At 37.0% G+C, this 23,304-nt stretch overlaps 1 protein-coding gene across 2 annotated transcripts; it reads left to right on the top strand.

The window, feature by feature from the left end:
• Nucleotides 1-325: 325 nt before the first annotated feature.
• mknk2a (MAPK interacting serine/threonine kinase 2a) lies at nt 326-18,492 on the top strand. 2 transcript variants are annotated; one of them, XR_012385271.1, is made up of 14 exons: nt 326-414; nt 1,091-1,268; nt 1,366-1,453; nt 1,655-1,756; nt 1,846-1,943; nt 5,362-5,441; nt 5,978-6,051; nt 7,191-7,295; nt 7,384-7,531; nt 7,677-7,772; nt 14,340-14,534; nt 15,384-15,548; nt 16,225-16,265; nt 16,364-18,492. XR_012385271.1 is itself a non-coding variant. In NM_212723.1 (14 exon segments), coding segments are annotated over 13 exon segments (1,419 nt in total). In that variant the 5' UTR covers nt 326-414; nt 1,091-1,217; the 3' UTR covers nt 16,632-18,487.
• The last annotated feature ends 4,812 nt before the right edge of the window (nt 18,493-23,304 follow it).

The raw sequence follows: 23,304 nt of genomic DNA on the forward strand, positions 1-23,304 counted from the left end.
TTATTAATGAGGTTAAAAAAAGATTGTGAATGCATGTAAATTGATTGATTGTCTTTTGTGTAATTCTAAAAAGTATTAATGAGTTTCTATTACTGTTCAAGCATTTTAAAAAATCATTCATAAATAAAATAAAATAGCTCAACACTGTTTCTGAATTGATGACGTCGGGTACCTGATGCTCCACCTTCGTAATTAAAATGTCCAATGGCGTTCTGAGTATTTAATTCTGACCCTCATGGCCATCGTTTTCATTGGATGCAGAGTATAGAATGGGCGGAGTGAGGAATAAGAGCTTATATATGCGCCGTGCTCTCAAGATTAGCTCACAATTGACAAACGCATAATAGAAACCTGTAATTAAACGGTGGGTTGGAGCAACGGCGTGAACGCTGGCGCCTCACGGCTAGTAACGGGGTAAGATTAAAGCCTTTCCCTTGCCTATAAAATGTTTCTGATAACTGTTTTTGAGCAATAAAAACTCCTGTCCAACACTTTCCGACCGCAACAACATGCTGTTCAGAGATAGGTTCCTCGGTCAGATGGAATAACGTTACATATCCTAAAACACTGACCGGTTTTAAAATAAGCTTGAACAGATTGAAAGATATGTATTCGATATTTCGTAGTTTATTATTTATTTATTATTATTTTAATGGCATGTAATGCAACTTGCATGTTTAATGTCAGTTGAGGTGAAGTTGGTTTTATTTTTGCATGTTTTGCACATTTGTTTTTTATTTTTTGTCGTTCTCGTTATCTTTAAACAGTGCAAACTTGTAACACTTCTAAATAACATTAGCGCAATTTAACTGACTGTGTAAACAGTGTCTTTTAATGGTCATTGGCTGCTAATATGATTTCCCTGTTTAGAATTTGATCTGTTTATTATTTAGAACAATACTTTTCTGAAATACATTTTATTGAGGACAAAGTTGGAATGTGCGAATATAAAACCAACTTTACCTCAAGTAAATGCCTGGTTGTTTACCAAGTCTATACATGAGCTGTCTTCGAGACTCCAGATTATCCCTGTGGAAAAGCATCTGTTCAGGGCCAGACTGATGATCCTGTTTCTGTCTCTGTTTTTCAGGAGTTATCTGTTGCACGACCACCTTGCGGTGATCAGATCAGAAGTGATCAGCATTTGATTTAAAGGAGAACTAGTAAAGCACTGTGATTTAGACCTCAATCTGCACATCATTGGACCTTTGGAAAACATGGTGCAAAACAAGATCACTGAAGTAACCGGATTCCATCGCTCCTTTAAGGTTGGTAGCTTTTTTTTTAAAAATATACTAGACAAAGTTTTGTAAGTGTGAAATGGCAGACTAGGTAACCAAAATGTTCCTGTTGTCCTTTTCCTAGGGGCAAAACCCTTTCAAGACTGATGAATTCATCGATTCGGATTCCCACCTTGAGTCATCCTTCATATTGGAGCGCTCTACAAGGCCTGGTACAGCTGTTTTGCCTGCTGTTTCATTAATATTGACTGCTATTATCAGACTTGCAGGTTGACGTAAATTCTGACGGGGTTAGATAAGGCGTATCTCCTCAAGAACTCATTCTGTGTTAGGCAAAGTTCATGGCAGATTAGAGTGATGGACTTGGCACACATTGTTCATCATAACTGTTGTTTTGTTGTTGTTTCTTACAGCCATGCCTTCCAGCCAGCCCATCGATATCCCTGATGCCAAGAAGAGAAATAAGAAGAAAAAGAGATGCAGAGCCACTGACAGTTTTTCCGGACGTTTTGAAGGCAAGCGGTTTTGTCTGTCCTCAAGTTTGCAGTTGAGCTTTACTATCTGTTGTGTAAAAAAAAAAAAATACCCCTGTTCTTCTTTACAGATGTTTACAAACTACAAAATGAGGTTCTTGGAGAAGGGGCTTATGCTGTTGTACAGACCTGCATCAATCTGATCACCAATAAAGAATACGCAGTAAAGGTCAGTATCAATTGATGATAATCCAGTATAATGCAAAATGAGCTATAATCAGCGTTCATACTGTTAACAAATAATCAGTTTCTTATCTACATGCAGGTTAAACTCCATTTACTAAAGTTTTTTTTTTTAACATATTGCACCCAGAATGGTTTTAATCCTTTTTAGCAGTGTTTGAAATGGAAGTGATGATTTTACACCTCACTGCACTGATTGTTTTTAAGCAAGTTCAATGTCACTGCAGTCAGAATCTAGGGAGTGAAAGCAAAGTTAATGCACTTTACCCAAATGCTTTTTCATTATACAGTTGAAGTCAGAATTATTAGCCCCGCTTTGAATTTTTTTTATCTTTTTTTTAAACATTTCACAAATGATGTTTTACAGAGCAAGGAAATTTTCACAGTATGTCTGATAATATTTTTTTCTTCTGGAGAAAGTCTTATGTGATTTATTTCGGCTAGAATAAAAGCAGTTTATTTTATTTTTTTTAAAACATTATAAAAACATTACAAGGTCAAAATTAATCGCCCCTTTAAGCTAATTTTTTTTTAGACTACAGAACAAACCACCGTTATACAGTAACTTGCCTAATTACCTTATCCTGCCTAGTTAACCTAATTGACCTAGTTTAGCCTTTAAGCTGTATAGAAGTGTCTTGAAAAATATCTATTCATTCGTTCATTCATTTTCTTGTCGGCTTAGTCCCTTTATTAATCCGGGGTCGCCACGGCAGAATGAACCTCCAACTTATCCAGCAAATTTTTACACAGCGGATGCCCTTCCAGCTGCAACCCATCTCTGGGAAACGACCACACACACATTCACACACGCACTCATACACTACAGACAATTTAGCCTAATAATTCAGGGAGGCTAATAATTCTGACTTCAACTGTATATAAATATTCATAAAATAATACTTTCATATTTTTAAAAATGCTGTAAATCTATAAATATTTTTAAAGCACCAGTTATGATTGCTTGCTTTTGTTAATGACATTAATTAAGTAAATGATATATTTTCTTTATGCTGGAGAAATTATTTTTTTTAAATAACTCTTTATTTGAAATTTAATTTAGTCTTCATATTATAGCTCTTTCTGTTTAAAAATGGTCTTCCACCATTGTGCAACTACAGCAACAGTTGCATTTAAATTGGATTGCATGTGCACGTTGTGTGCATATTTGCAAGATGTATTTGACTCATATTTGCAAGATGTATTTGACACAAGAAGCATGAATTGAGCCAAGGATGCAAGCAAACATAAATATGTCCTGTCTTCAGTATAGTGTTATGTATTATAAGTTAGTTTATTCTGGGACATTTGCTCAACATCAGTGTTTGTAATGTTGGATGCTAGCTTCGATTAACAGTTGTTCGAGCTGTGTTCTTCTAACCAGTGTTATTTGTTGTGTTACTCTGGAACAATGGCCTTCCAGCTACTGTGCTGCTGCAGCTGTGCAACAAAAATAAATGACCACAGTGCGTGCTCAGCAGAGAAACTTCCTCTTTTCAATTGTTTATATTGTAAAGCAGGACATCTAATCTTTGAAAAAACCAACACAGTGCCTCTGGTTTCATCTATTTGACCTCTAGTTGATATAAAGGTAATATCTAAAGGAAATGAAACGTGTGGCATTTCATAGCAAATGTTCTGTAATTTCCCGAAAGGAACAGAAAATTGAAATCCGCAGGTTCTCCACATGGCCCATGTCTTGGAATATTGTTAAATCCCCATGAGCTGTTGCTGTACTGAAAGGAGAATCACTCTGAGTTGATCACTCTGTGCAAGAAACTCTCATTTATTTACCACAATTCATATAATCCACAGCCTCGGCCAACGTTCCAGACTGTTTTCAACCCACTCGAAGTTTTGGGAATCTTAAAATCGTACTCATTAGAAACAGAGAAAAAATAAAAAGTAAACTCATTAGAAACGGAGTACTCTTAAAGTTTTGGGTCTGCAAGATAATATAATGAATACTACTTTTATGAACACTTATTTTTATAGATATTTAACATGTTTTCTAACCAAAATTGCATTTACTCAGTTTACTCAATCTGTGATTCCAAATATTTGTTTCTTTCAATATTTTCCATCTATTGAAGAATGTTGACAACCATAGTAGAATACTATATAAATGGAATACTTTTAAAGTCGATGGCAACCAGTTTCCAAAATTTGTTCTTGTAAAAAGGAATTTTACTTTGTGAACTAAACTGTCAATTTAATACCATTATTTAGGAAAGATGCATAAAATTCATTTATAGTGGCAAATATTTTATAATATAGTTTCTTTTAGTATTTGCTTTTCTGAAATTATTGAATATATAATATCACCCGATGTCTATTTGAAAAGAAATCATTTCGAAAAATTGGGAGGATTTTTATTAGACTATATAATAACAGATTATTATTAAAATATAATAAACCAATCACAAACCTTGAGAAATATAGTACAACATTAACACTACAAACAAAATATACAGTGCTAAATGATATTCTGGAAGACTAGCAATATTTAGATGCAGAAATTTAAAAATCAAACGTAAAAAGACAATATTTAGTGCATTACATAAATTTAATATTTACATCTATAAATATCTATCTATATATATAATATAATAAATTTTAAATAAAAATTTAATTTTTTTTTGCCTGGATACTTTTTAACTGAATTAAATTATTAAAGACGCGCATAAATAAAAAATGTTTTGGTAACTCCAAAAATCATGAGTGTTTTCCAAAATTCGGTCAATAATACTGATTCAACATTGCAAATCCTGCGATGCGAGTATTGTGGTACGAAACTATTATGCTGAAACTATGTATTGTGCAGCTCTTTTTTCTTCTTCTATAAAAGTCAATTACGGTTTTTCTTCAGAAAACATTGTTGACATGGTTGAGAACATGATCATTGTCCTGCACCCAGTAACAGGTATTTGGTTCTCTACTTTAGTTTTTCAATTTTATCTACTGTTTATAATTAGGGGACAGCCATTAGTTTGTGCACACAAGGTGTGGACGGCCTGTATGTTGTGAAACTTGATCATCTGTCTTGTCCTCTGGCTATTAAAGCCTGATGACCATGTGCCGACCTGCTGAATCAGGGGTCCGAGATGTTCTTTTGTAGACTGGCAGTGGCGTGTCATCTGTGTGCCTGTTAATCTCCCACATATGCGGTGTGTGGGTGATGAACAAAAGGACACGTAGATCTGTCGACTCCAGCTCAATATGACATGCTCCTGTTTGGAAGTTTTGCAGCTTGAAATGCAGTATTATACCATCTCCAGGTTGTAAAAAAATAAAAAAAGCCAGTCAAAACAAACTCGCAATGTTCTGACCTTGAATGGCGGGACTCTGTGTGCTTCCTTGAGTTTGTATTGGGTCATTTAAGTTGATCTTTCAATGTTATTCAGATAATTGAGAAGAGGCCGGGCCACAGTCGGAGCCGTGTCTTCAGGGAGGTGGAAATGCTGTACCAGTGTCAGGGCCACAGGTATGGGGATACTTTATTCACACTACTTTACAAAGCCTCTACAAAGTTTTGGTTTTGTCAAACATGATTTTTTAGGTGAAAACTTTGTCCGAAGGATGTAATTAACAAAAAAAAAACAACAAAAAAAAAACAGTTGTGGACTATAGGAACTTGTTTCTTTACATCAAAACAAATTTTTAGATGTTTACTTGTACCTGTATAGCCTTTTTGTGAACACTTGTTCCAAAAAAGGTGCATTATAAATAAATTATTTGATTGATTGAATTACATGTAGTTGCAGATTTTCTGACAAGCATTCCAGTGGTGGGAGACTAAATCCAATACAGTAGACCTAGAGAGGAAGAAAAAAAGTAGTAATCTAAAGTATTGATTTTTAAAGGTGCTTAAATAATTTGTCCATTAATTGTTACTTTTTTGCGGCAGAGTATTTTGGAGATCTTAACATTTCTAATTGTAGACTATTAAAATTAATTGTTAAGGATTTTATGGTAGAGTAAATAAACTTGTGCCTAAATACTGTTGTTTTTTCTGGACAGAAACATTTTGGAACTGGTGGAATATTTTGAGGAAGAGGACAAATTTTATTTAGTCTTTGAGAAACTGAGAGGCGGTAAGTAAGTGTTTTTATATATGTGTGTGCTTATGAATATGTATGTATGTAGCATGTTTAATTGAGAATTATGCAAATCTTTATTTTAAATGATTGAGATGAGTATTCGTTTTCGCAGAAAAGTTAAGCCGTAATACCATTTTTAAAATCAATAGTAGTGTTTTTGAGCACTAAATTACAATGATTTTTGAAGGATCGTGTGACATTTGGAGTATCCTTAATATCATTCCAATATTAAATTCAAAATTCCTTTCACAAATTAATGTTTTGGTGTATTCCAATCACATGAATGCTGCTTTTGAGTATTAAAGTGGCCTTTTTATCCCTTTTACAAGATGTAAGAAGGCTTTGGTGTCTCCTGAATGTGTCTGGAAACTAGAACATTTCAGGTCAAAATACCCTTCAGATAATATATTATAGCCTTTAAAATATAACCATTTTAGTGTCTGAGGAGTGTAGCTGTTTTTGGAGCCTGTGGCTTTAAATGCAAAAGAGCAGCTTCTCCCCGCCCACCTTTCCCACGTGCGTGTCTGCTTCTCCTGCATTACATCAGAGAAAAAGCCGTCAGTGATAGAGACTGACTCGGATGAAGCTGAAATACACTTCATAGTTTATTCAAGTCTTTCTGAATTGAGTCACACACAAATGCCGTTTGCAGCACACACACATATACGCGTTTAATGACACAATGCGGTTTAACTGTCTTTATTACAAACATGCTCCATTTTAAAGGTTTTAAACTTGTAAAACTTATAAAAATCACAAAGTTGTAAAAAAATATTTTAATCCCAGTTTATATGCAAATTTGTTTTTCTTTGGACATGTTGTTATTATAGAAACATAGCACCTGTCGATCAATTTGGTGGGCGGGGAAAATCACACTCCTACGTCATGTTGCGGTGGGCCTTTACATAAATGGGATTTGGATCCTATTTTAACATCAGGAAATAAAATTAAAAAAAAAGACTTATTGTTTACATCACACCTATATGACTGGACACTATACTTACACTCAGATGATTTTTATCATAGGTGCCCTTTTAATAGAAAAATGACCTTCCTTAATATTAAACTATTGTCTGTATTCATTAAATAATCTAAATGATTCGTAATCTTGATGAATCCTTTCATTCTTTCAGGTTCAATCTTGACTCACATACACCGAAGACAACACTTCAATGAACAGGAAGCCAGCATAGTGGTGCAGGACATCGCCAGCGCACTGGACTTCCTTCACAACAAAGGTCAGGATCCGTTTCAGCGTTAAAACAAGGTCTTGTCTCAATGCACATATAGACATCATATGCTCATAATGTCTTCGCTTTGCTGTAGGGATGGCACATCGAGACCTAAAGCCAGAGAACATCCTTTGTGAACACAGTGACAGGGTGAGTCTCTCTCTGTATATGAGGAGACATGAAACATCTGAGGAGAACACACATGCACTGCTTTTCTGACCAGATTTTTGACTATCTTTTGGGTACAGTAATTTATTTTTATTTTGTTTTATTTTTGGTGCTGTTGAACAACCCGGTTATCTGTTGAGTAGTATTCAATGCCTTTTTCATCTGCTACATATTTTAATTTAATTTATTTTACGAGGTTGTTTTTCATTTCATCTGTAGATTTCTCCAGTGAAGATCTGTGATTTTGACTTGGGAAGCGGGATCAAGCTGAATAGTGACAGCTCTCCCATCTCCACCCCTGAACTCTTGACTCCAGTGAGTTAAACCCCTTAAGGATGTCAGGCCAGTTATTTGGCTGCTGTTATTTAGACAGACAGACACACACACACACAATTTAAAACTAGTCTAAGTTTCATTTTTGCCATTGGACCACAAAACCAGTCTTAAGTTGAATGGATATATTTATTGCAATAGCCTGAAATTTATTGCATTTTATCAATGCCTTGTAAATGATCGATTTTTGTTGTGCCAAACATAATGAGAAAATTAAGTAAAGATCATGTTCCATGTAGATTTTTTTTGTAAATTGTGCTGTTAATTGTTTTGATTAGTAATGCACACTGTTTAGCACTTTATTTGGATAACGGTTGAAAATTATTTTTGTAAATCTATATATACTTTTTGAGTGACCAATTTTCTAATATAAGATTTCAGGTTTTTAAATGTGTTATTTCTGCCAAATTTTGTACTGTCTTGACAAACGAAGCTTCTATGAAATGCTTTAGTCAGCTTTCTGTTAAAGCAGTGGTTCTCAATTACTGCACATTTTGTATGTCTGAACACACCTGATTCAGATCATCAGCTTGTTAACAGATTCATGAACTAATCTTTGTGCGTCAAATAAGAGACATAAGCTGCGTCCCAAATGGCACACTATACACTATGCACTCATGCACTATGTACTTATGCACTTACACACTCAACAGGATAGTAAAAAAACATAAGTGTGCCATTTGGGACGAGACTACATAACATATACTAAGCGGAAATTCAAACTGTTTCCCTGATGACGTTTGACGGTTGCCAAATCAGTGAAATAAACGACCGACTTATCAAATATTACCTGCCGTGAGTATAACCGCATTCACCATCGGCAGGCGCTATAATCACTCTCGTAGGAGAATTTTCCTTTCACCATCCAAAATAAATAAAGTTATCTAACATGTGCGCCCGATAGCTCCACCGCTTCCGCTACGTAAGCAAACCTGCGGACGTTAAGTGCGTGAAGTGTCCATCATTCCACACTTCATTTTAGCAGCTGAATGAGTGCATCATCCGGGTAATTAAAGTGCACGTATTATTTTTAGAGTTTTCAGTGTGAACACACTACTTATGCACTATTCTATGCCATTTTGTAGTATAAATAGTATAAGTATGCGATTTGGGAGGCAACTATACAAAATGTGCAGGGCATGGGGGGCCCAAGGACCGCAACTGACAAGCAGAGAGACTCTGTCGAAATCGCATACTTTCATAGTATATACTGTAGTACGCTAAAATCAGCATTCGAGCCAAGTAGTATGTCTGAATTCACAGAATTTCGAAAAAAACGTATGCGAGAAGTACCCGGAAGTTTTACTACTTTTGGCAAGATTCTGGTGTGTGCATCCAATGCACACTGCACTATCCCATGGTGCCCTGGGAGAGAATTTATGAATAGGAGTGAATCGATGTTACTCACGCGGGTGTGGCATGTGATCATGACAAAGTGGCAGATGTTGCACATCCGAGTTCCATACTGCTCACATTCATATTGTATGGAACATACTTTTCTATCGGCCGAGTAGTACATTCAAATTCAAATGCAGTACCTACTGAGTATTAGGTGGTTTTGGACAACCCAAGTTGATGAATCCCAATATCATTAATGTACACTTATGACTGGTTTTTGTAACTCTGAACCACAGATTATTTGTATAAATTAAATTATTTCAAAAATCAACGAGGGAAAAAATGGAATTGACAAAATATTGCAGATTTATACTTTATGTAGATGCTTCTTGATACTATTGTATTTTTAGCTCAATTTTTTTTTTCAATTCTGCCCATTAAACTTTTATTATTATTATTATTATTATTATTATTATTATTATTATTATTATTTCTCCATGAGATGTCAATAACATTTAAATAGATTTTCATGAATCACTAGCTAGTCATGGATTTAAAGTCAGATTTTATTGGTACTTCATTGCACTGTTGTCCTAGATATCCATATAAGAACATCAAAGATAAAGGTTGTTGATTTTTAAGCCACCGCCAATAAACCTTCAAGTGGTCACCACCAGTAACTGAGTTTTGTGAGTGTTGAACCTTTTTTTTTTTTTATGAGTAGGATTACCATAGGTCACTGAATTATAGCAAGATTACAGATTAAGGAGCATAGTAGAATACAAGTTGTTTTATCAGCTCTCCTGATGTCTGAAAGGTAAAGGCAAAGGTCTTTAGATGTAAAATCCGACATGTCCAGAGAGCATAAACACAATTCCTCATGGAGGTCTTTTCACCTCCCTCGCTCGCCACACCCTGGGGTTTTTAAACGCTTTTGAAGCACTCAGACATGGTTACTAGAGCCTTGTGGTTTTATATGGTCTGTTCTTCTTCCTGATGTCTACAGACTTTTTCTTTTGTTTTTTTTCCCTATGAAGAATTTCCTCTTTAATGGGAAGGGGGTTGGTCAGAACTCGGTCAGTGTTCCTTCTGCACATTTTAAAATTTTTTTATTTGATCATAACTGCTCCAAGATGTTTGAGAGCAGATCCATGGTAGGGCTGGGCGATTTAATTGAAATCGAAATTCAGAACTTTTTTTTCAATTACTTTCCCCACTGTGTAGTCATGTGACCCCGCTCTAAGACTGAATTATACTTATTATATTATGATTGATACTCATTATATTATTATGATATTATACTTCTGCCAAGGGCGTATGTACAGTCTGGCGCAGGCTTCACATACCGCGTGCTTTTCAAAAAAATTTAATTTAACGTCACAACGGCACTTAGCGCAAGCTTTGTGACTAGACTGTTTGGTAGCGGTGACGACGGTGGGTGGCGCAGAGTTGTGTTCTAGGCAATGTGTGTTTTAATTTCAGTTGTTCAGCGTTGATGTTTAAATAAATAATTATAGATAGTAGATGGTGTGTGTTTGCTTTATTTTAAAATCAAGCAATACACTCATTTAAAAAAATCTCTCACTTGTTATATAAGCATATTTACGGTCCAAAACTTGTCAGTGAACTATAAGGGCAAAAACATAAAATAAAAATAAATTAAATAATAGTTCATTAATTATAATAGTTTTCAATTAAACAAGATTTTGATTTTTACGCCAAATTGCCCAGCCCTGATCCATGGCATTTCAATAAAATAAGGTTAAAGGTTTAGATCACCAAAAAAAAATAAAAATCATGTTTTGCAAACGCTTAATTTTTTTTCATATTTGTATCACAAATACAAATATTTAAAATTAATCTTAACTTTAATGCCTAATTAAGTTATTTACTTTGTCATGTTTTTTTTTTTACTACAAAGTAACCTGAAACATTTCATATTAGAGTTTTCAATATGAGCACACAAGCCAACTCCTATTTCATTTTCAATTTAATGGGCTAGTTCACACAAAAATAAACATTTTTCCATATCTTATTATGGAACCACTTAAAAAAATAATAAAGTACCAATAATAATGAGTACGAAGGTATTCTAACAATTTTCATAATATCTTATTGTAATGTACAGAAACTCAAACCAGTGGAGGCTTGGATTTAGGTTCAAGATGCATAAATTATTTTTCTTTTCTTTTTTTTTTCTTTTTAAGTTTTTTTTTTTTTCCTGAAACTATCAGTGTTTCATAAATTGGAAGTCCAGCAAAACAAAATGAACAACATTGGCTTCTGACAACCTTGTGGTCCTGTTGTGCACAACAGTAACATTAATTTTCAGCATTTCCTTTAATCCACAGCCTATACAAATGGCAAACAGTGCATTCATGATGGAGAAGCTTATTGTGTAGGTGCATGAATGTATGTATTGTCAGGAGCCACTGGTGTTTATTCATTTATTTATTTATTTGCTCAAATTGCAGGTTGCTGTTGAAATGCTTATTGTAGATCACTAAAACTTCTGTAATGTTCTGCTAAAGAAGGGAAGTCTAAATCTTGTGTTGCATAGAGTATTTAAAAGGAAAGTGCTGTTGAATTACTCTAATCCATTTCCCCTTAGCTGTTCTTAGGAAGTTTACACCCACAATTGCGGTTTTACTTGCTAGAATAGTGACCAGGGAAAGTCCCTGGTTTTGTCCAAACCAAAGTCCTCTCTTGCCAAGATGACATTCCCTCCATAAACCATGTTACTGAAACTGACACAATGCTACCGCTATCTGCCCCATTACCCTTTTGTGCCAAGCAAATCCTAACCCTGTAGTCTGCATTGTTTGTTTTTCCTCTTTAACGATATGAGGACGCAGCAGGTCTGTCCATGATAGTAGACAGAGGAGGCTTTGTATGATGCTCATAAGATTCCTCCTGCAAAGAGGAGCATTATGTAAAAGCCCAGTCATGCTGAAAGTAGGAACGCCAGGCAATATACTGACAATCGGGGATCATCGTTGGTCTGTGTGTTGAATCACAGAGGAGCTCTTTTTTTTTTTTTTTTTCCCCCCACATGAGACAAGTACTTTAGCTGTTTGCCTAGTGCAAATGGTTCGATTGTGCTCCAATAATCAGCTGACCTGTCATTAGCATCAATTTCAGTTGCTTGTACTTATTACAAATACGCTGAATCAGAAGAGCAGCCAGCCTGACCCTTTCTATTTTTGCCTGTTATCGGGTTCCCTTGAAAGTGAGGTTCCTGACATTTCAATAAAAGATTTGATGATTTGAGGGAACATGGAGTGTTCTTACGAGGTTACCGAGGCTCGGGCAAATATCTGTCATGGTCAAAGGACAGTCCTGGATGAAATTTTTTTTTTTTTTTTTTTTTTAGGATGTCAAATAAGGACATGCCGCCTCTTTCCCTTTGGCCTGCACACAAACATGGACATAATATCTTTAGCTTCCTCCGTTTGCATCAGTGACTCATAGTTATGTAACCATCTTTTACCAGACCACTGCACTTTCATAAAAATAAATCTGTCTGCATGTGGCATGCTAAACTGCTAACCTCCTCTGTTCACTCCCACTGAGTGTTTTTATCTGTTGCATTAGTGCATCATTCAGGGGATCTGTTTGTATGCGTGTGTTATGTAACACTCGAGCAGGGTTGGGACTTGTTTATCCACAGCCGGTGTAGAGGCTTAAATCCTTTACCCCCCCCACCCCCCACCCCCCACCCCCCCACCCGCCCCTCGAGCAGCAACCTTTTGGCCTAGTTTCCACATGACGCAGTGCAGACAGAAGCAGTGGCAGCCTGTGGGCTCTGCTGGAACAGTTGTCCGCTGACGTGTCCAGGTCTGAATCGGATCAGGCCACCCTAGCTTAACTGGGAACAATGAACTTGATAATGCCTCTGCAGGTGAAAACAAACAGGGGAGGCCAAGCTCAGGGTGTGCTGCCAGCTCTGTTGTAGCTTTGGTTGCTCATCTTGTAATTGTTCTTGGTCATCAGGACATGTTGTCCAATTTACTGATATTCTGATAAAACATGGTACTGAGTGTATTTGTAATAAACATAATGTGAAAGCAGAACTAGAGACTCAATTGTTCCCCTCACATCTACATACTGGTGTCCTTGTAGCATTTAAAAACCGCATGGGGGATTTATAGACTTTTCCTTGCATGTCCGATGACTAAATGTACTTTCCCCCTGTGGTGCATCCTATTAAAACAGTTTCTGAAATGAGAATGTATGGCGGTGCATGATTTTGTTTTTTAGAAAGAAACTGGATCATAGAAAAATGAGTGTTGCTAATAAAATGGAGCAAGATTTGAATGACAGTTTATACTCCGTGTAGAGGGTTACTGTCCACTGGAATCACCATCGACACTCTCTGGTGCAGAATGATTTCAGATGCCAGATGATAACCACTTTAGTAAAATTTACCACCTCATTCTAATATCATATTTGTTTAAATCACTGCCTACCTTGAAGACCAGGCAGAAACCAGACTCACTCTTATAGCTCCGCACTAAAGAACTGATAGCCCTGTTTTAAAACGGTTTTAATGTAAGAGGAAAGGTTGTGGTAATCGAAAAATTTTATAGGGGCAAACTTATTTATTTATTTATTTTTTTACAAGATAATGAAGTGCGCAGATGCATTGTTTACAGCAGCACTATATACTTTTAAAACTATAAAGAGTATTTTAATTTGATGCCAACATTTAAGGTTTATATATACAAATACCCTGTTTATTATCCCCCCCCATTTAACAGAAGAGATTTTTTTTATTATGAGTTATTAGAAACTCATTTCTAATAACTGATTTATTTACTCTTTAACATGATGACAGTAAATGTTTGACTAGATATTTTCAAGGCACTTCTATACAGCTTAAAGTGACATTTAAAGGCTTAACCAGGTACATTAGGCAAGTTATTGTATAACGATGGTTTGTTCTGTACACCTATCGAGGGGAAAAAAATAGCCCAAAAGGGCTAATAATTTTGTCCTTTTAAAATGTTTTTTAAAAACATTTAAATTGCTTTCATTCTGGCCTAAAGACTTTCTACCAGAAAAAAATATTATCAGACATACTGTGAAAATGTCCTTGCATTGTTAAACATCATTTGGAAAATATTTCAAAAAGAAAAGATTCATAGGGGGCGCAATAATTCTCACTTCAACTGTATTTTATCAACATGTTTTTTTTGTTTCTTTTAACAGTGTGGCTCAGCTGAATACATGGCCCCAGAAGTGGTGGAGGCCTTTAATGAAGAAGCCAGCATCTACGACAAGCGATGTGACCTGTGGAGCCTTGGAGTCATCCTCTACATAATGCTGAGTGGATACCCGCCATTTGTTGGTCGCTGTGGGACAGACTGTGGCTGGGATTGGGGAGAGCCCTGCCAAGCCTGCCAGGTAAACAACACACTTTTAAATGTTCAAATATCAAAAGTGCTAAAGGCTTTAAAACTTCCTGTAGAACTGCAATAATGGGTGCATTCTAGAAAACCGTGGTCTCGTCTTGTTTGGGGAGATTGCCCTGTTACAAAAATTTTCTTTGTGGTTATTAATTTCATTCATTAAGTCATCTTCTTTCGGCTTAGTCCCTTAGTCACCACAGCGGAAAGAACTGCAGGTTATCAATTTAGATATCCAAAAAAAAAGTAAGCCATTAAATCATAGGATATCAGTGAAAGCAGGCAACATGTTGGCTCAGTGTTCAGCACTGTCGCATTACAGCAAGAAGGTCACTGGTTCGAGTCCCGGCTGGGCCAGTTGGTATTTCGGTGTGGAGTTTTCATGTTCTACTCATGTTTGCGTGGGTTTCCTCTGGGTGCTCCAGTTTCCCCCCATAGTCCACACAAATGTGGTATAGATGAATTAGGTAAACTAACTTGGCTGTGGCATATGAGTGTGTATGGATGTTTCCCAGTACTGGGTTGCAGCTGGAAGGTCATCTGCTGTGTAAAACATTCTGGATAAGTTGGTGGTTCATTCCGCTGTACCGACCCTGATGAATAAAGGGACTAAGCCGAAGGAAAATGAATGAATATCACTGAAAGCATAATATACTGCCTTCCACAGAGCATGCATTGAAGCTAGGATTTTATTTGTCTATTTATTTTTGTTTCTGAGAAAGGAAATGGCCATTTTTTAAATTGAGATTGTGATTTGAGGTTTGGATCATGAGCCCTAGTGATAGTGGTGGTACTAGTGTACTTCAAACATAGTAAATTCTCATTTCTCATCTCAATGCATTCACAGAGCATGCTGTTTGAGAGTATTCAGGAAGGCAAATATGAGTTTCCAGAGAAAGATTGGGCACACATCTCCCCTGCAGCCAAAGACCTCATCACCAAACTATTGGTACGGGATGCCAAAGACCGCCTCAGTGCCGCCCAAGTCCTGCAGCACCCATGGGTCAAAGGGGTATGTTGATTTCTTTCCCTCTCTTGGACATTTATTTTACTCTTAAATGTTTTGTTCAACTAAATTCAATAATCTGTCATTTTTCCACTCATTTTGTTTCAAACCCATTCGAAGTTTGTTCAAGAAATTATATTTCAAAATTAACCAAGTTCAAATCGTTTATCGGTACAAAAATTGTTGGACAGCAGACACTACGATTCTGAAATGAGTGTTTGCTCTGCTTCATGCATCACACGTTGCAGATTTCACTGATCATAGAACTAGATTGATAGATGATTGACAGGATGTATTGTGCACCAAATCCTTAAGGGTTATTGTTGCACATTTAAATGTTCCATCTGTGTGTACTGTCTCTCTCAATACACAGACTACATTACTCTACAATCTCGATTTTGAAAAGGAAACTAAAGCATGCGTTTAAAAGTGACTTTACACAATTGAAGCATTCGAGTGGTGGAACATCTCAAGTTTCATTGAAATGTCTTCATTTGTGTTTAAAAATAGAGTCTCAATGGTTTAAAATGACATGAGGCTACTTAAAGAACTAATCAGATTTTGGGTGTATTGGGAGTTTAATTTTGCCGATTTGTAATAAAAGAACTTAGTCTTTCATGTCGTAGTATCATGTAGCTGTATATCATGTCTTGTGGCTAACTTCTGTTGTACTTCTCTTTAGTGTGCACCCAACACTGTGTCTGCATCCATACTACATCAGAGGTATGTATAGTGCCTTCTTATACTCCTCTAAATCTCATCCAGCAAACATAAATAGCAGATTAATATTGGCGCACATGACCTTCATTGTGCTCTCTCAGGGGCGGCAGTGCTCAGGACCTGACGTTCTTTGCGGGGCAGGCTGTAGCCATGAACCGGCAGCTGGCAAAGAGGGAGGAGAGTGAGGATCTGTCTCTGTCCTCTCCTCTTCTCTCCAGCAGCTCTGGCTCCATGCTGTTGTCTCCTCCGTCCAGATCCAAGCTGGCCCACCGCAGGAAGACCGCCAGCAGTCAGCACAGAGGACCAGTGTGTGCTGCTGAACTCCGCCAGCTCCTCGCCCCGCTCGTGATCGTGGGCGACTGTGCCTGATTATCATGACCTTCACCAGCCTTCGATCTCCCCTGTCGACCTCTATATGAATCTTCGACTAGGCAGTATGTTGATCCCTGACCTCTCTGCCCACTCGCTTTGTGGGTCTAAAGCGCTTATGGGAAGGACTCGCATGTTTGTAGCACTTAAAGCACCTCAAAAGTCCCCAAAAACAAAGTTTTGATTGGGTAAAAAGGCTGTTGTGGCTGGAAAGAGACTTGTTGACGTCTGAGAGTCCCGGGAATCTGTCAATATACAATGATGTTTACAAAAAACCTTGAAAACCAAAGGATTTAAGCTGCTTTCATATGGGACCCCACTTAAATCATTTATCTTCAAAGCATCAGGAAAAATAACTTCTGCTGTTTGCCTTTTGTGCTCGTGTCGGGACCTCCAGCGGCTGAATGATTTGTATTTCTACAGTCTTGGGGATTTATTAATCCTCTAGTCACTCGTAATGGTGGCAGACTGTGACTAATTTTTGCAATAACTGTTGCTCGGACTTGTGGAAAACGATTGATTTATTCATTCAAGTCATTCAGGGCGGAAATGGTAGCCATGTTGTGTGGGGTTTTGCAGTCCTGATTCTGTTTATCAAGAACCTCATGTAACCAAACTTCAATCCACCGCTTTACTGTAATGACACTTGATTCTGCCCAAAACAAAGCGGAGCTGAAACCTCTGAATGGAGAACCAAAGCAGATCTTACAGCAGAAAGACACATTCTGTGTAAATGAATTTTACATTTAATTTTGTCCTTGCACTGGAAAGTTTGCCTCTTTCATGGAGCAGTGCAGCACAGCTTCTGTATTTGGCTTCTCAGGAAAACAGGAATTGGTTGCACAATCATATTTCCTCCCTTAATGTCCTGAATTGCCATGCCATGGGGGTTTTAAGTAACTGACAGAGGTGCATTTCTAACTCCCTTTTCACTATTCATTCAGTTAGTCATTGAACATTTTCGTGGACACACAGGCTCCATCAATGACCGTATTCACTGTTTGAATAAAGGTGATCATTCCATCAAAAGACCTTAAGTACTCTGTTAGCCTCTTTTTTGTGCTTGTAGACAGACATCTGAGAATAAGATGTGCAGAAATTCTCCAGACACACCAATGTGCCATGCTGCTGTTATTTTGCCCCCTTTTAATTTTAATTTATGTGTGTGTTAGGAAGGGAGATTTTCATCTTCCTTTTTTAAAGCATTTAAATGTTTTTAAAAGTTTGTGTGTTGTTTGTTTGTTTGTTTGTTTGTTTGTTTGTTTGTTTGTGTTGTGGTCCTCAATAAGTGCTGATAAAGACCAAAGCTAATTTTTTTCTAAATTGTTACTGATGTTCCTTGTTGACTGTAGACACTTTAATGTTTTTTTTTTCTCTCAATTCTTCTCAAATATTTTTATATTTATATAGTCACTAGCAAATATCCAGATCAACCATTAAATGAACCAAGTGCTCGAACTCACTTTGAGTAAAAAAAACTTTTCCCCTCTTTTGTTAGTTGGTGGTTTGTCTTACAGTAAGACATGAAATGCATATACATGCAGTTGGTTCTGTCTTTTTTTTGTTTTTGTTTTTGATGGAAAGCACCCTGGAAATATGCTGAGTGTAGTCTTTCTGAGAAAGACCTTTGCTATTTTTGTTTTTGATTAGGTTTTTTTTTTTTTTTTGTTGTTGTTGGGCATTGCGGTTTTCATAGAATGTTCTGACCCCCCTCCACTACATGAATGACTAATCTACACTTATTTCAGGGACCTGTGGTGTAGTATGTTGTATCTTGTATTTTCATGTGGTTGTACCATTTTTGTTTTTTATTTAACTATGGGGAGGCAAAATAAAGAACATGGAAAATTGTTCAACTACACAGTTGTTGTACTTTTTATTGAAGGACAAACAAATCGAGAACCAACAAAGACGCTCAATTCAATTTCTGCTAGATGAATATATCTGCATCAGTAAACTGAAGACTTTTTTTTTTTCTTTTAAGAAATATAAAATTAATCATTCACAATGGGAAAATACTTATTGATGTGCCTATACGATGCTATTTTAGAGATTTCCTAAATAGCCAGACCTTTCATTGGTGGAAAACATTGATTCAGCGCATCATTAATATCACGTAGCATCTCTAATTTCTCACAGACAACACTACTCTATCATCACTAGTCTCTCATCATTACTCTCTTGGACATCACTAGTCTCTTGTCACTACTCTCTTACTGGACAACACTAGTCTCTCAATACTACTCTTGTACTGGACAACACTAGTCTCTCGTCACTAGTCTCTTACTGGACAACGCTAGTCTCTCATCACTACTCTCTTACTGGACAACACTAGTCATCACTACTCTTACTGGACATCACTAGTCTCTTACTGGACAACACTAGTCATCAGTAGTCTCTCTTCACTAGTCTTTTGCTGGGCAACACTAGTCTCTTATCACTAGTCTCTTACTGGACAACATTAGTCATCACTAGTCTCTTACTGGACAACACTAGTCTCTAATCACTGGTCTCTTACTGGACAACACTAATCTCTCGTCACTAGTCTCTTACTGCACAACATTAGTCATCACTACTCTCTTACTGGAAAACACTAGTCATCACTAGTCTCTTACAGGACAACACTAGTCATTACTAGTCTCTTACTGGACAACAGTAGTCTCTCATCACAAGTCTCTTACTGGACAACACTAATCTCGCGTCACTAGTCTCTTACTGGACACCAGTAGTCTCTCGTCACTGGTCTCTTACTGGACAACAGTAGTCTCTCATCACTAGTCTCTTACTGCACAACACTAATCTCGCGTCACTAGTCTCTTACTTGACAACAGTAGTCTCTCATCACTAGTCTCTTACTGCACAACACTAGTCTCTCATCACTAGTCTCTTACTGCACAACACTAGTCGCTCATCACTAGTCTCTTACTGGACAACAGTAGTCTCTCATCACAAGTCTCTTACTGGACAACACTAATCTCGCGTCACTAGTCTCTTACTGGACACCAGTAGTCTCTCGTCACTGGTCTCTTACTGGACAACAGTAGTCTCTCATCACTAGTCTCTTACTGCACAACACTAATCTCGCGTCACTAGTCTCTTACTTGACAACAGTAGTCTCTCATCACTAGTCTCTTACTTGACAACAGTAGTCTCTCATCACTAGTCTCTTACTGCACAACACTAGTCTCTCATCACTAGTCTCTTACTGCACAACACTAGTCGCTCATCACTAGTCTCTTACTGGACAACAGTAGTCTCTCATCACAAGTCTCTTACTGGACAACACTAATCTCGCGTCACTAGTCTCTTACTGGACACCAGTAGTCTCTCGTCACTGGTCTCTTACTGGACAACAGTAGTCTCTCATCACTAGTCTCTTACTGCACAACACTAATCTCGCGTCACTAGTCTCTTACTTGACAACAGTAGTCTCTCATCACTAGTCTCTTACTGCACAACACTAGTCTCTCATCACTAGTCTCTTACTGCACAACACTAGTCGCTCATCACTAGTCTCTTACTGCACAACAGTAGTCTCTCGTCACTAGTCTCTTACTGGACAGCACTAGTCTCTCATCACTGGTCTCTTACTGGACAACACTAATCTCGCGTCACTAGTCTCTTACTGGACAACAGTAGTCTCTCGTCACTAGTCTCTTACTGGACAACACTAGTCTCTCATCACTGGTCTCTTACTGGACAACAGTAGTCTCTCGTCACTAGTCTCTTACTGGACAACTCTAGTCTTTTATCACTAGTCTCTTACTGTACAACACTAGTCTCTCGTCACTAGTCTCTTACAGCACAACTCTAGTCTTTTATATATCTAGTCTCTTACTAGACAACAGTAGTCTCTTATCACTAGTCTCTTACTGGACAACGCTAGTCTCTTATCACTAGTCTCTTGCTAGACAATAGTGGTCTCTGGTCACTAGTCTCTTATATATCTAGTCTCTTACTAGACAACTAGTCTCTTATCACTAGTCTCTTACTGGACAACGCTAGTCTCTTATCACTAGTCTCTTGCTGGACATCACTAGTCTCTCGTCACTAGTTTCTTACTGGATAACAAAAGTCTCTCATCACTGGTCTCTCATCACTAGTCTCTTACTGGACATCACTAGTCTCTTATTGGACAACACTAGTCTCTCACAGGTGATTCAATGTTTCATTCTTCAAAGAACTGATTTCGCTGTGTGTCAGGGCTCATCTTCTGCTCGAACATTGCTGTTTGATGAAGCGATAAACACAGGGAAGGAACCGCATGTTGTCAAAGGAGCTTTTTTACAGTATCTCTCACCAGTTTAGGTAATGGTAAAAAATATATGAGAAAACTGTTCAGAACAAATTCATCTTAATTTCGGATAGATTTTATAGAAAGGCAGCATGTGCAATACTTTTACATTCAACCAAATCGATGTGAACACGTTCAAGCAAACCTAAGCTTCAATATTTTCTTAAACTTATTGCAGCGGCTTCAGTTCCTTTTCCACTGTATGAAGAAATAAAGAAAATAGTATCTGGTGTCTGAATAATTTCTGGGTTAACTTTAAATGATCCTTTATCCTTGTCCACCACAAATAGCCTACCTCTGAACGTCTGTCCACCGTGTAGACACACTATACCAGGGGTGGCCAACCCTGTTCCTGGAGAGCCACGTTCCTGCAGATTTTAGTTGCTACCCATATCAAACACACCTGAACCAATTAATTAGGACCTGAACATCACGTGATAATTACTGGCAGGTGTGTTTGATATGGGTTGCAACTGAAATCAGCTGGAACGTGGCTCTCCAGGAACAGGGTTGGCCACCCCTGCACTATACCTTCATTTTGTAAAGTATAAGCTACCAATGTTACAGGTGTGGTAAACACTGCATTATCCCATAACATACAGCTCACGTGCATTGCGAACATGGCAGTTACAAGTTAATGAATATGGAGACTTGAACAAACCACATATTCTAGTTATAGTCTGCATATCAGAGTCCTTCAGTCAGTCAAACGTGCAGATAACATTTCGGTGAAAATGTTCTGTGCATGTGTATTTATTTTCTGCTAGGTAGTCACAGAATTTTCACTCTAAGACAAATGTCAAATTTTCTGTCTTTCAATGACAAATAAATAATTTCTATGACCTTTAATGTAAAGAAAAACAACAGTTGTTGTGTTGAGCAGTCCCTCCAGAATTTTGCAATTCTGCAACTGCTGAAATTAATGCAAAATTACGGAAAGTTTGAAGGAGCTTGCCATATTTTTCATTGTCAAAGATTTTTGAACATTGCTCAATTCCCTTCCATGTCATCTGTATTGCTTCCTAAACGTCACATTGATGCATATAAACTTTTTTAGACTTTTTGAATAAGGACATTTGTTGTATCGATTGCTAAAATAAGACCTTTTAATATGATTTTTCTAATGCTATTGTTGAAGAGATTTTATTAAGGCTTCAGAAGGCTTTATGTGTTTAAACACTTTCTCTCTTTGTTTCTCTCAGTGTTTACTTTTTAAAGTAAAGAGACTAAGATGTGTAAATGTGTGTGTTTACACAGCAAAACAACAAGAAATGCAGATTACTGGTGGTAAATTTTTAAAAAGGCTCAAAAACCACAAAATCAGTCATTTTAAGCTTCAATAATGTGAAATCTTTGGTTGAGAAGTGGGAAAGGACTAAAATAACAGTGAAAATAGGCTAATCATAACAGTAGGCAAAAATATGTGAAACAATAAAATATAAATTTTGATAAAATATTTTTAATAGCTTAAATGGGAAGTAAAATTTTTAAATGATGAACAAAAAAAACAAAAAAAAAAACCCTGATTCTCATGGCTTGAACAAAAAATGGCTGGAATGGACCTTTTTAAAATGACATGACGATATTACAGGGATTCCATGATCTCTGGGAAACTATAATGAAGGGGAATATGGGCCAGATTAATGAGGAAACTAATGCAATATATAGTTCACCCAAAATGAAATTTCTGTCATCATTTACTCATCCTTCACATGTTCCAAACAACAAAAGTTTTTTTTCTGTTGAACACAAAAGAGGATATTTTGAAGAAAGATGAAAACTGACTTCCATAAAATTTGTTTTGGCGAAGAAGTCAGGTTACAGGTTTCCAGCTTTCTTCATGAAAACTTCTTTTGTGTTTAATAGAAAAAGAATTTTACAAAGGTTACATTTGAGGTAGTATAGTGAGTAAATTTCCAGTTTTGGGTAAACGTAACTCTTTAAAATTGCATTGTATGTAGGCCTTTCCCAGGGATGGGTTGCGGCTGGAAGGGCATCAGCTGCGTAAAAACTTGCTGGATAAGTTGGCGGTTCATTCCGCTGTGGCGACCCCGTATTAATAAAGGGACTAAGTCCAAAAGAAAATAAATGAATGTAGGCCTATGTAGGCCTACAGTGTGTTATATAGTGTCTGGTAATGCTAGCTATCTCTACATGTTTTAATGTGTTAAGGGGGAAACTGCATGAATAACTAAGGTATAATCTGATAAATATGGTAATATGATAATTAAATCATTTCTATAGTAAAGAAGCCGTTTCATAAGTTTTTTGTTGGTGTTGTTAATCTGCATTGAAAAACTCAAGGTTGTAAAGAAACACGAGCTCCCCCAAGTGTTCAAATCCCGCCATTAGTTAGTGGAAATCTCACAAGCTACAAGA

Source organism: Danio rerio, chromosome 2 (assembly GCF_049306965.1).
Source record: "Danio rerio strain Tuebingen ecotype United States chromosome 2, GRCz12tu, whole genome shotgun sequence".
Lineage (NCBI taxonomy): Eukaryota > Metazoa > Chordata > Actinopteri > Cypriniformes > Danionidae > Danio > Danio rerio.